Source organism: Vicia villosa, linkage group LG6, assembly GCF_029867415.1.
Source record: "Vicia villosa cultivar HV-30 ecotype Madison, WI linkage group LG6, Vvil1.0, whole genome shotgun sequence".
Classification (NCBI taxonomy): domain Eukaryota; kingdom Viridiplantae; phylum Streptophyta; class Magnoliopsida; order Fabales; family Fabaceae; genus Vicia; species Vicia villosa.
In genome coordinates, this window is record NC_081185.1 from 21,361,811 (window position 1) to 21,374,762 (window position 12,952).

Below are 12,952 nucleotides of genomic sequence, written 5' to 3' on the forward strand. Positions count from 1 at the left end.
CTATCAATATAAAATTAACATTAAGGTCAAAAGTATGTTTTTTTTGTAGTGCCACTAATAATAGTTGGATACAAGTTTTGATGTCATCCCAAATTCAAAATTCAAAACAACCATGTTAAACACAACCATATTAAACACAAGTTTGGCTCAAAAAAGAGTCATCCCAAAATAACCAAAAAAAGTTCTAATAACTGGCTAGAAAGATAACATAAAACAACTATTCTTCTTGATCTTCTCCTTGCTCTTCTTCCACATCTTCTTCAACATCTTCATCAACATCTTCAGCACAAACTTCTTCCACATCTTCATGTTCATCACAAGCTTCTTCCATATCTTCATCACAATCTGCTTCCTCTCCACCCTACAATAAACATAACATCATTCAACATTCATAAGTGTACTAACCAATAAACATGCATAACACCAATGATGATACAAATCTGCTACTGAAGTAACATGTGTTTGAAACAAACAAATCAATGTTAGTAGCATTCACACAACTTGTACCAACCAATAACACTATAAGCTACAACAATAAAACAGTAATAGGATGCTTAAAATCAAACCAAATAGAATCTTTAATCATCCATGAAACTTTACATGATTAATGTGATTCCCTTATGCCATTTGGGCCACATAGTACAAACCAATGATGATACTTCAAAACTTCAGTTTAATTGGCACCAGAAAATGAATTACATCAATGTTACTAGCATTCACAAAATTTTTACCAACCAATAACACTATAACAAGATGCTTAAAATCTGTAAAACCAATAACACTATAACAAAATTTGTACAACAGTAAAACTGTAACAAGATGTGATCCCTGCATATTGTTCATCCATGATAACCAGTTCAGAAATTCAAGAATCAGTTCAAGTATCAGTTCAGAAATTCAATGATAATTCAGTTTCTTAATGTGATCCCTGCACTTGTTCATCCATGATAACCATACAATTTCAGAAATTCAGTGATAATTCAGTGCCCTATACAGTTTCTAACTAATTCTTGATAACCGAGTTTCTAATTCAGTGCCCTATACACTTGATAATTCAGTGCCCTATACAGTTTCTAATACAGTTTCTAATTTCAGAAAACACTTGATACAGTTTCTAATACAGTTTCTATACAGTTTCTATACAGTGCCATATGCTGCAATTTTGTAGTTTAGAGTATACCTGTTCGCAATGCGGAATATGAGTTGATGCAGACGAATGTGGATCAGCAGGAGCAGCAGTAGAACTAATGGAACAACCCATAGCACTTGCCATCAAATTAGAGATCTCCTCGTCGCTCATATGTGGGTTTTGTTGCTTCATCATTGTCTTAAATAGCGCCTTCATACCATCCATCTCCCTCTTCATGCCAGCCACTTCATCATTATGCTGCCTTTTAATAACCAGAATTTCTTCTGTTCTTTTAAGCATGGTAGGTGTTATTGTTCTTCCATAGCAACGAACTCGTCCAGATTTTTCTTTCCCAAACAAGGAGTTAAATGTTTCAAATTCAGTTGAATTCTGAACTGATTCTTGAAGCTTAGACTAATTAAAAAATATTCACATTAGAAAATATTCACATTAGAAAAATAAATGATTAAAGGCAAATGTTGATTAAAGGAATAATCTGCCTGGCTTACAATTACACTTGAAGTTTCCTCATCCAGCTGTTTTCCTTTTCGACTTTGTCGAGTCTCAATGAACATCTCTGCCTGGCTAACTTCCTTTCCGTCCTCTTTCTTAGCACGCTACATGGGTTGATAATAAACACATCAAAATATGAATCACTCAACCAATACATAATTGTAAATTGAAGGATGTATAAACACCCTACCAGTTTTGCACGAATCCTCGCAAAGTTTGTTGGGCCCATCCGATGCATATACTTTTGCTTAGCTCTGTTCACAGCATTGATTTTGCTAATTTTCTACATTCAGAAACAGCAAAATTAGGGACAGCAAATGTTAAATTACAGAATTAAATATTAGGGACAGCATTGATCAATTGCTAATTGTTATCTTACTTGGATTTTATTGTTCTTCCAATAGGATATCAATTGCTTGAAATGAACTTCAGGTACGGTCTGGGGACGATGCTTCAATCTTTCACTCATAGTAGTGTACTTTAAAAAACAACTCTTTTTGAGATCTTTCTTGAAACGCCTCCAAGCATCATTTATGCGAGAGAAAACCGCTCTACTTCCATATTCAGGGATAATGAATTTATCCTACAATAAAAAAGGTAATTAGTGACAAGTAAATAAGGAACACAACTTATATTTAGATTCACACAGTGACAAATTCCCACTTACAGTGACAAATTCCCATATACGGTCCTTGTTTACTTTCTTCAAAGCTTTGAAGTTAGTATAAACTAAGGGGCACAAGTCTGAATTCCTTGCGACAGTGCCAAGGAAACAACTCAAATCTGTCACGGTTCGATCATTGGGTCCAATAGGTTCTCCATCATCGTCTAAGACCACCTCTTCACGATCCGCACTCTTTCTAGCATGGATTTTCAAACATTTAGTTGGTCCACGTGTCCCTTTCTTACTTGCCCCTGTGTTAGATAAAATATAATTAGCATGGGATATAAATTTGAATGAAACAATAATAAAGAATAATGCATGACACGAAGCTTAGTACGTACCTTCAGTTTGTTTACTTCCATTTTGCTGAGTGTTTTCTTCTTCACCCATTATATTTTCTTCTTCCTCAAGATTCTCACATTCATCTTCTTCACTATTTTCTCCATTTTCTTTGAGGAATTCTTCAACTGATGTCGATTTACACATTGGGCTTCGTTTTGTCTTCTTCAAGCCACTTCCTTGCTCTGTCCCGGAATTTCCATCAACTTCTACCATTGCCCTTTTCATACGATTCTGGTTTGACCTTGAATCAGCAGTGTCAGCCACCCGTTTCTCCTTAGGTTGCTCCTTTGCACTTGAAGGATTCTGCTTCGCACTTGAAGGACGTTTCTGATTCGCACTCGAAGCTTGTTGCTTAGTAATTGAAACTTGTTGCTTAGCACTTGAAACTTGTTGTTTAGCACTTGAAACTTGTTGCTTAGCACTTGAAACTTGTTTAGAACTTGAAACCTGTTTCTTAGCACTTCCTTGTTGCTGCTTTGCACTTGAAGGATTCTGCTTATCATTTCCTTGTTGCTGCCTGGTCCTTGAATCAACAATTTCAGGCCCTGTTTTTTTAGTAAGTTGCTGCCTTGTCCTTGAAGCAATTTCAGGCCCTGTTTTGGGAATCACTTGCTGCCTGGTTGAATCAGTACATTCAGCCCCTACTTTTCTGGGAGTTGTCTGCCTTGTCCTCATTTTGGTTGGATAAAACACATCGGCCGAACTATCAATCTTTGAAGCAGTAGTTTCAAACTTAGATAAGTTGAAAAGTTCCCTAGATGCAGGCACAAAAGGAGGTCTGATGCCTACTTTACTAGGTCCTTCACGATTATTATTATTTACCATCTCGCATTTGATATCATACTTCTTAGCCAATTCAGCACTGGATCTAAATAGAGGCAACCGAAAATTGGCGGTAACTTGTTCACCCTTTTGTGCGGCAGCCGTCTTCTTTTGCAAGTTTGAAACCTTCTTCATTTTCTGTTAACATGGAAAATATTAAAAGAAACAAAGTTTAACCAATCAACACTAATTTGCAATATTCAAACGGTTAACAATAAATCACTAATCATTAGATCTATGACTAACTCAAAACAAATAAGATTCAGAACATAGTGGATTTACAAAAACAGAAATGAAATAGATTCAACACATAGTGGATTCAACACATAGTGGATTTACAAAAACTGAAATGAAATAGATTCAACACATCTAATCAGTTACATCAGAAATTCTAATGATATTGTCATTCTCCTAATGAATACAACTCATAAAACCAATACATGAAAAGTTCAAATGGAAAATAAAAAAGAAATGTATTTGTTCAATGCCATATCCAATCAGTTACACCAGAAATGAAATAGATTGACATTAGTCCATGAAATCAAATAGGGTATCATCATAATCAAAATCCTCTCCATCACTTTCAGCTTCATTCATTTCATGAGGTGTTTCAGCTATTGTTGCAGGTATGTCTTCCCTAACCCAATTTAATTCACCATCACCATCACTATTTTCTCCACTTTCAGCTTGTAAGTTTGACGGGTCAGCAATGTTAAAGAAATCTCGTGGAACTGTTTGCAGAGCATAATGCCGGTTTGGATCAAAAGGGTCTTGGATATAGTAACATTGATGAACTTGAGAAGGTAGCACAAATGGATCATTCTGATAAATTTTCTTATTGAAACACACACAAGTAAGTCCGTATTTGTCTTTTTCAACCTCAAACCAATCGCACTTAAACAAAACAAAGTTGAAATTTCCATAGTAGTATAACTCAATTATATCAACAATGGCTCCATAATATGTGATGGGTTCTGTCCTAGGATTTCCATCCTTGGAGCTAGCGAAACTTGAAGTTAGTGAAACTAAAGTTACGCCAGAATTTTGAGTTTTGCGATTTGCATCTCGTTTTCTAGTATGGAACCTATATCCATTAATGACGTAACCTGGATACCTCTTTGCAACAAAATTAGGACCTCTAGAAAGTTTTTCAAGTTGTAATGGCACATCATCATTCTGGGCACGAGTTTTAAGCCATTCACTAAATTCTTTACTTTGACTTTTGGCCTTGGTCCACTTCCTTTTGTTAGTGTTTAAATTAACACTTTGATCATGCTCACTACAAAAGTCAACAAATTATATGTTAACATATCTCTAATCTTAGGATTAGTAGATAAATACATAGGAGGACAAATAGTTATTGTACTACCTGATGTAAATTTGAACTTCATTGCAATTGAATAAGATGTATCGATGGGCATCATCCTTTGATTTCACATCAAGATGAAAGGGTTCGCCTGCCCCCCCTAAAGGACGACCGACAGTTGTAAAGTAATCATCTGGATCTGTTTCAAGTGAATCGGTAACATCATAATTCCGACTCTTCCTATTCAACCTTGTATCTACATTGCTATGCAAATACCTTGAGCAAAATGTTATAGCTTCTTCAGCCAGATACCCCTCGGCAATAGAACCTTCAGGATAAGCTCTATTGCGGACATAGTTCTTAAGTTTACACAAGTATCTTTCGGTGGGATACATCCATCGAAATTGAACAGGACCACCCAATCTAACTTCATTTACCAGATGAATAGGCAAGTGAACCATTATGTCAAAGAAACTTGGAGGAAATATCATCTCCAACTGACAAAGTATCTCTACAATCTCATCTTCTAGGTAATCTAAATCTTCCACTTGTATAACTTTCTGACATAGAGAGCGGAAAAAGGAACCAAGACGAATTAGTGGGGTTGCCACCTCCTTGGGCATTGTGCTTCTTACTGCAATTTGCAACAAATAGTGTAACATGAAATGCGCACCATGGCTCTTGTAACCAGATATTTTTTTGTCACCAACTTGTACACATTTTGAAATATTTGATGCAGTCCCATCTGGTAACTTGGCAGCCTTTATAACTCCACAAAAAATTGACTTCTCGTGCGGAGTCATTGAGAAACATGCTTTCGCAAACTCTGAACGTCCTCCACCAATCTCCCTTGGATGAAGTCTTTCTCTAATTCCCATTTCTTGCAAATCATAACGGGCTTTAATATGATCTTTTGTCTTCCCCAGGATGTCCAAAAGAGTTCCAACAATACTATCAAATATGTTTTTTTCAATGTGCATTACATCTAAATTATGGCGCAATGTATTTTGAGCCCAGTAAGGCAACTCAAAAAAAATTGACCTCTTCTTCCACGGGCCATCAACTTTCTTCTTATTCTTCTTCCCAAATTCATTATTGAAATCTTTTAAGAGTTCAAGAATTTCTGCCCCGTTTAACATGGATGGTGCAGTCCTATGTTCTTCTTCTCCGTTAAATGATTTGACATCGTCTCTCCAAGAATGAGTTCTTGGTAAAAAGGTACGGTGGTCCATATAACACATCTTATGACTGTGTTTGAGGTATAACGAATTGGTGTTAGATTTACAACAGGCACACGCCAATTTTCCTTTGGTGCTCTATCCCGACAACATAGCATAAGCAGGGTAGTCACTAATTGTCCACAGAAGAGCTGCACGCATTTGAAAAGTTTGATTCATTGAAGAATCATATGTCTCTATGCCGGATTCCCATAACTCTTTTAGCTCCTCTATCAGTGGTTGGAGGTAAACATCGATATCGTTGCCTGGAGATTTTGGTCCAGGAATCAACAATGACAACATTGTATATTCAGGTTTCATGGACAGCCAAGGTGGTGTGTTGTATACCATCATCAAGACAGGCCATGTACTATGAGATAAGCTCATGGTCCTAAATGGATTAAACCCATCACTCGTTAAGCCAAGTCTTACATTGCGGGACTCACTAGAAAAATCTGGATGGAGCTCATCAAAGTCCTTCCACGCTTTACCATCAGCAGGATGCCTCAATTTTCCATCCTTTGAGCGCTCTTCTTCATGTCATCTCATTGACTCAGCTGTCTTTGAACACATGAACAACCTTTGTAGTCTAGGAATCAATGGAAAGTGCCTCAAAACTTTTGCAGGAACTCTACAGTCATTTTTTGGTTGCTCAGACTCGCATCCTTCAGTTGCAGCATTTTTTTTCCACCGTGAAGCTTCACAAATAGTGCAAGAATTGTCCTTTTCATGCTCCTTCCAAAATAGCATGCAATCGTTTGGGCATGCATCTATCTTCTTATAATCAAGGCCTAAACCACTTATCATGGCTTTTGTCTTGTAAAATGATTCCGGTATGTTCAAATCAGGCATTGCTTCTTTCAATAATTCTAATAGGGCAGTGAATGACGTATTGCTCCAGCCGTGGAGACATTTCAACAAGTAGAGTCGAATCGTGAATGATAACGAAGAGAAGTCTTTGCATCCAGGGTACAGTTCTTGTTCAGCCTCTTTAATCAAATTGTAAAACGTTCTAGCCTCGTCATTGGGACCTTCATGAACTCCGTGTGCTTCTGCCCTATCTCCATATATGTCATGCAATAAGCCAGGAATGTCATCATGTGATCCCTCTTGATCTTCCATCCCATCACCAATTTCCATAGACCTTTCTAGTTTCTCCCCATGGTGCAACCAAACGTCATAACCGTCTAGAAAACCTTTGGCTATTAGGTGATCCCTAATAATATCCCTTGTTTTCCAATATATATTTTTACACTTAGCACAATGGCATAGAAGTTCACCTCCTTGAGGTCTTCCATTAGTGAAGGCAAAGTCTAAAAATCGAGTAACACCGTTGATGTACTCTTGACTAAACCACGGTAATTTAGTCCACTCTTTGTCCATCGCTTGATAATCTATATATTTGAAACACAACACATAACACATTCAAAACACATAACACATTCAAAACTGAATTCATACAAAAAAATGCACTAACAGTACTAAAACACGTGCTGAGCAACCAAAAAATGACAGGGACAAAATTATTGTATATAAATGGAATTAAACTACACAAGCTAGGGACAGAATCTTTGCAATAATTATTGTATATACATTATATACCTAACATACAACTAATTAGGTAAGAAAAGCACTAACATGATTACTGATTTATAAAATAAAATTCATTTTTAGACGGCATCGGCATTATATAATCATATACATATAAATCAAAACATTCCATGAGATATACTACCACGTATTAAAATTTATGTGGTGAAGCCTAAAAGAACACAAATTGTTACCTTAAAACAGAGAAATGGAGTCACACACAAATAAAATGGAGTTGTCGCTTTCCTTCGTCTCCTTTGAGGGAATTGAGCTGTATCAATAACAAAAAGGAATCAATAACCACACTGCAGCTATGCTACGCAACTTAATAATACACAAAATTAGATTTATAAAATTCATAACAGAGTCACACAAATTCATAACAGATTTATAAAATCAATAGCCCTGTGTTTGAAACAAACAAATGCTGCCTTTTAAGTAATCTTCAGTAGCAGTTACACACAAATTCAATCTGCAGTCAAAAGCGATATCATGACTGAGAATACCTGGTCTCAAATACCAGAAGGAGGATTTCATGTTTTTTATAATATTTTCTTTCTCTTTCTGCTACATTCACTAAATATGCATAAGAAACTTCCACAGCTTCATGATTTTTAGTTTACATACTGATAGAAACTTAAAGTATGTAAACTGAATGGCCACTTAAGAGCGCAAGAAGTGTACATACAATTATAGCACAGACTATATATATCAGATACCGAAACTTAAAGTAGACATTTCAATAATTGAATTGTTCTACGCCAAAGAAAAACAACAACTAATTACAACATAAGCGACACTTCCTTACGAGATGCACGAACATTAATAGGACCCAATATAAGTTGATGCAAGAAAATTTAAGAAAACAAACTACTAAGTAGTAGTATGAACAGCAGCCACAATAGTAGTGGCACATCAGTTCATCAAATCAAGTCACTAAAACATACAATCAGTTTTAACATTGAATCCTAAAATTATGTATTGTGGATTGAAAGTAGTTACTAGTTAGTCCCAAATCCCAAGCCAAGAATCAGTTATACCATTCTAGCAAGATTAGTTTTGCCAAAAAAACACTTTTCTACTTAAAGGTCATCAAACACAAATCATTCCGCTACAAAGTACATGTCAAAATCAACTCTAGCAAGATCTAATCCAACACAGAGGAAAGTAGCAGCAAACACAAATCTAAGTGAGCTCAGAAACAAGTTAGAACACTGACCTTAGTGCCAAAAGGACCTTCTGGATGATCTGTTTCAAGAATATTCCTCCCCTAAACAAACAAACAAAAAATACATAATTAAAAACTTCCTTCAAATGAATAATCTATAGTATATTGCAGCATAATGGATCCTCAGAGTAAAATTCATAAATTATCATACACATACACATATCATAATAACAGATATTCTTCTAATAATCACAAGAAATTCAATTCAATTCATGATATTAAGCATAACTAGCATTCTGATTTCGTCCCAAACAGAAAATCAATTTTAGATTTAACAATACTAACAGTCAAATAACGGAAATAGCAGTTAACTTGAATCTAACATACTTTCTCAACCTAAAATCCAGATTAGTTTTCAACCCTACCAAAATCTAACCTAAATCACCATAACAAAATCTAACCTAAACTCAGTGCCTCTCTCAGTTTCAAATCACCATAACAAAATCTAACATAAATAACAACAACAAATGTAACAATGCAGAGATTAGGTCAAAATGAAGCCCTCAGTAGATTAGGTCAAAACAAAACATGCATCAAATCACACTATTCAAACATCAGTAGTAGAATTTGTTTAAACATAGATTAGGTCAAAAAGAAACCCTACCGTATTAGCCTCCAGAAGCTTCGGTACCTCACATGCAAAACAAAATATATATTAGGTCAAAAAAAAATCAGAGGAGACGAGGGAAGATGAGGAACACGAACAGAGAAGAGAATCATACCCAGATAATCGTACGCAGATGAATAGAGGAAGCCTCCAAAAGCTTTGGTACCTCAACTGCTAAACAAAATATATATTAGGTCCAAACAAAATCAGAGGAGACGATAGAGAAGATGAGGAACACGAACAGAGAATCGTGAGATGAAGAGGGTTAGGGTTCGTGAGATGAAGAGAGTTAGGATTCGTGAGATGAAGAGGGTTAGGGTTCGTGAGATGATTGAGGTTAGTGAGATGAAGATGAAGAAACTAACCTGTAAGCGATGGAGGTGGCAGCAGCGGCGCAACGGCGAAGAGTTTTCAGATAGTTTTGGGAGATGGGGTTTTCAGATAGTGTGAGTGTTTTTGTTCATATGGCTCGTTTCAATGCCTTTGTTCTTTCATTTTTTTTTCTTTTTTTTAATTAAAAAAAATAGAAAAGAAAATATTAAAAGATAGAGGGAAACTAAAAAAAAAGGAGGGAACTTTTGGAGGGTTTTTTTTTGGGGTTTTGGCCACAGTTTGAACTGAAAATTATAGGCCTCGGTTTCTTAGTTGCGGCTTAAAATATCTACCGCTATACAGGCCACAGTTTTACACTCCGGATTCAATATTTCTATAACATACGTCTACGCTTTGATAATCATGGCTAAATCATATATGTGGCCACAGTTTCTGAGCTGTGGACAATTTTAGCGTGGCCGTAGGCCAAATTTCTAGTAGTGTCCATCTAACCCATCAAAAAATTTAAAATAGGTCCCACAATGCATCCCACAATTACCACTCATCAACTACATTTCTTACCATTTTCATTAATTTATTATTAGCTGGCCCACTTAAGAAGTGTAGAAACGTTCTCAAATGTGAGAACTATTGCAAATGTAGAAACGGAAATTTTGAGCAATTATCCATTTTGTTCTGACAGCCAAGCATTGGATATTGTGTAGAAACGTTTGTAAAGCATGCGATAATCATGCTCTTATTACTCAATGTCTCATATTTCCGATCTAATCTTAATTACTCGGAAATTCCCAAAATGCTAAACATTAACTCATTAATATTTTTAATACTAAAAATATTAAAATCTTCTATTAAATGTCGATCTGCTATCCCGAATTAATACCGACTAAATCGTCCCAAAACACGAAAATTTCAATAAACATCTCAATAAATAAATAATATTATTCTTCCGACTATCTGACTAAAATCCGACTTTAACTTAATAGATCAAAATACGCCTCTTAAAATAATACCGACCATCCAAATTCGACTAAATCCAATATTTAAATCCTTTAATAATTTAATTAACCAATTAATTAAATTCGGGGCGTTACAGTTATCATGAAGTTTGCATCAATTCAGATCCTTACTCTAACTGAAGTGTGCATCAGGTCAGGAAAATGCACAAATGCAACAATATATATATATATATATATATATATATATATATATATATATATATATATATCCTAATGAACATTAAAATAAAAAAGATAACTTGTATCATAAGTTATCAGCTGTATTGTTGTCTTAATAAGTACAACATAAAATTACCAAGAAAATACATCCACATAACAAAACAGGCTTTCACTTCCTTCAGCAGTATCAATCGATACTCTGCAGCCATCATCAATCCAGCTTCCTCACCCAAGTAGAATGGTTGTCATACGGATTACACATGTTGAATTGTATTTGATCCCAACTCCAATTTGGTGAATGGTTAAGAACACTCTCCAACCACTTGATAACCTCATTACAAATGGGTAAGTGTCAGCATCCAACTTTGTTACAAAGTTGTGATTCTGAATTTAGACCAACCAAATTTATATGATCTAGGGCAGTATTTACCAAATATTCTCCCATGGCAACAGATAAAGTTTGTAATATAATTGAAACAACTTTCAAAGTAATATTAGTTGAATCATAAAAAAAAACAGAGCTAACAATAACAAAACTAATAAGTGGATTGAGAAACCAATTAAATATTGAGTGGTTTTTGGATCCTCTGTCACGGTAACCTTGAATACCACAACTTTTCAGAGTCACCGAGTTTTTTGTATGCCAAGTAGGGTATGAGGCTGGAGTAATTTGTTCCATAATGGGAATGATGTGGAAAATATTTCTTCCCAAGCACCTGAATAAAATATGATGACGACCTTGTAAGTTATATGATCTCTTAAAGTCATCCCGTCGTTGGTAATCCTTGCAATTTCATCGTCGTTGTTGAATTCAACCATTAGTTGGAGACCGTTGACATCATATAGACCTCACGTTTTGCTTAAATCCGCTCTGAATTCTTCGTAGAATTCAAGTTCAATTTCACCGTGTACCTAACAATGCACATAAAATAAAATAAAACTAATTTTTTAGAATATAGCATAGTCTTAAAGAAACACGCCCCATTCAACAGAGCAAATATAACATACTGCTCTGTTATGGTGTGTGTTTCTTTAAGACTATGCTATGTTCTAAAAAATGTTTTTTATTTCATGTGCATGGTTTAGTTCAGGGTGAAATTGAACCTGAATTCTACGAAGAATTCGGAGCGGAGTTGGGAAAAATCTGAGGTCTATGTGATGCCAATGATATCCAACTAATGGTTGAATTCAACGACCACGATGAAACCCCGAGGATTACCAACGAATGGATGGCTTTAAGAGAGCATTATAACTTATAAGGTCATCATAATATTTTCTTCAGGTATTTGGGAAGAAATATTTTCCACAACATTCCTATTATGGAACAAATTACTCCAGCCTCATTCCCTACTTGTTATTCAAAAACTCGGTCACTTCAAAAAATAGTAGCATTCAAGGTTACCATGACAGAGGATTCCAAAACCAATCAATATTTGGTTGGTTTCTCAGTTCACTTATTAGTTTTGTTATTGTTAACTCTGATTTTTTTTAATGATTCATCTAATATTATTATGAAATTTGTTTCAATTATATTACAGACTTTACCTTATGCCATGGGAGAATACTTGGTATATAGTGCTCTAGATCATATAAATCTGATTGGTCCAAATTCAGAATCACAACTTTGTGAGTTGGATGCTAACACTTATCCATTTGTAATGAGGTTATCAGGTCGTTGGAGGGCATTCACATCCATTCACCAAATTGGATTTGGAGATCAAATACAATTAACATGTGTAATCTGTATAACAATCATTTCACTTGAGTGAAGAACCTAGATTGATGAAGGGTGCAGAGTATCGACCGATGCTGCTGAAGGAAGAGAATGTTTGTTTTGTTATGTGTAAGTAGTTTTTTGGTAGTTTTATGTTGTACTAATTAAGATAACTGGTAACTTATGATACAAGTTATCTTTTTTAAAAAAATGTTCATTACGGTATATATATGGCTATTAACTTTGTGTTTTGGTGTGTTTTCCTGAATTAATGCAAACTCTAGTTGGAGTAAGGATCTGAACTGATGCAAA

General features: G+C 35.3%; 3 protein-coding genes across 3 annotated transcripts; all 3 read right to left on the reverse strand.

Moving 5' to 3' along the window:
• Window positions 1-20: 20 nt before the first annotated feature.
• On the reverse strand, window positions 21-1,484 carry LOC131608965 (uncharacterized). The gene is made up of 2 exons (XM_058880576.1): window positions 1,181-1,484; window positions 21-361 (listed from the first exon to the last, which is right to left on the reverse strand). Exons 1-2 carry the CDS (start codon window positions 1,427-1,429, stop codon window positions 218-220), a joined length of 393 nt encoding a protein of 130 aa, XP_058736559.1. The 5' UTR covers window positions 1,430-1,484; the 3' UTR covers window positions 21-217.
• LOC131613345 (uncharacterized) lies at window positions 1,438-8,571 on the reverse strand. The gene is made up of 7 exons (XM_058885025.1): window positions 7,778-8,571; window positions 2,648-3,608; window positions 2,310-2,557; window positions 2,022-2,225; window positions 1,833-1,925; window positions 1,630-1,746; window positions 1,438-1,476 (listed from the first exon to the last, which is right to left on the reverse strand). The coding sequence occupies exons 2-7, from the start codon at window positions 3,603-3,605 to the stop codon at window positions 1,438-1,440; spliced, it is 1,659 nt and encodes a 552-aa protein (XP_058741008.1). The 5' UTR covers window positions 3,606-3,608; window positions 7,778-8,571.
• LOC131613346 (uncharacterized) lies at window positions 3,999-6,008 on the reverse strand. Its single transcript, XM_058885026.1, has 2 exons — window positions 4,840-6,008; window positions 3,999-4,749 (listed from the first exon to the last, which is right to left on the reverse strand). Exons 1-2 carry the CDS (start codon window positions 6,006-6,008, stop codon window positions 3,999-4,001), a joined length of 1,920 nt encoding a protein of 639 aa, XP_058741009.1.
• Window positions 8,572-12,952: the final 4,381 nt, after the last annotated feature.

Bases quoted from the DNA above. Each gene is read 5' to 3' on its own strand.
- LOC131608965 (XM_058880576.1), bottom strand. From the start codon at position 1,429: ATGCTTAAAAGAACAGAAGAAATTCTGGTTATTAAAAGGCAGCATAAT. The intron at 362-1,180 runs GTATACTCTAAA...TGTTTATTGTAG, and splicing joins ATATTCCGCATTGCGAACAG to GGTGGAGAGGAAGCAGATTG.
- LOC131613345 (XM_058885025.1), bottom strand. From the start codon at position 3,605: ATGAAGAAGGTTTCAAACTTGCAAAAGAAGACGGCTGCCGCACAAAAG. The intron at 1,747-1,832 runs GTAGGGTGTTTA...CAACCCATGTAG, and splicing joins CGAGGATTCGTGCAAAACTG to CGTGCTAAGAAAGAGGACGG. The intron at 1,477-1,629 runs GCAGATTATTCC...TGTTTGGGAAAG, and splicing joins CAAGTGTAATTGTAAGCCAG to AAAAATCTGGACGAGTTCGT.
- LOC131613346 (XM_058885026.1), bottom strand. From the start codon at position 6,008: ATGGACCACCGTACCTTTTTACCAAGAACTCATTCTTGGAGAGACGAT. The intron at 4,750-4,839 runs GTAGTACAATAA...TGACTTTTGTAG, and splicing joins GAAGTTCAAATTTACATCAG to TGAGCATGATCAAAGTGTTA.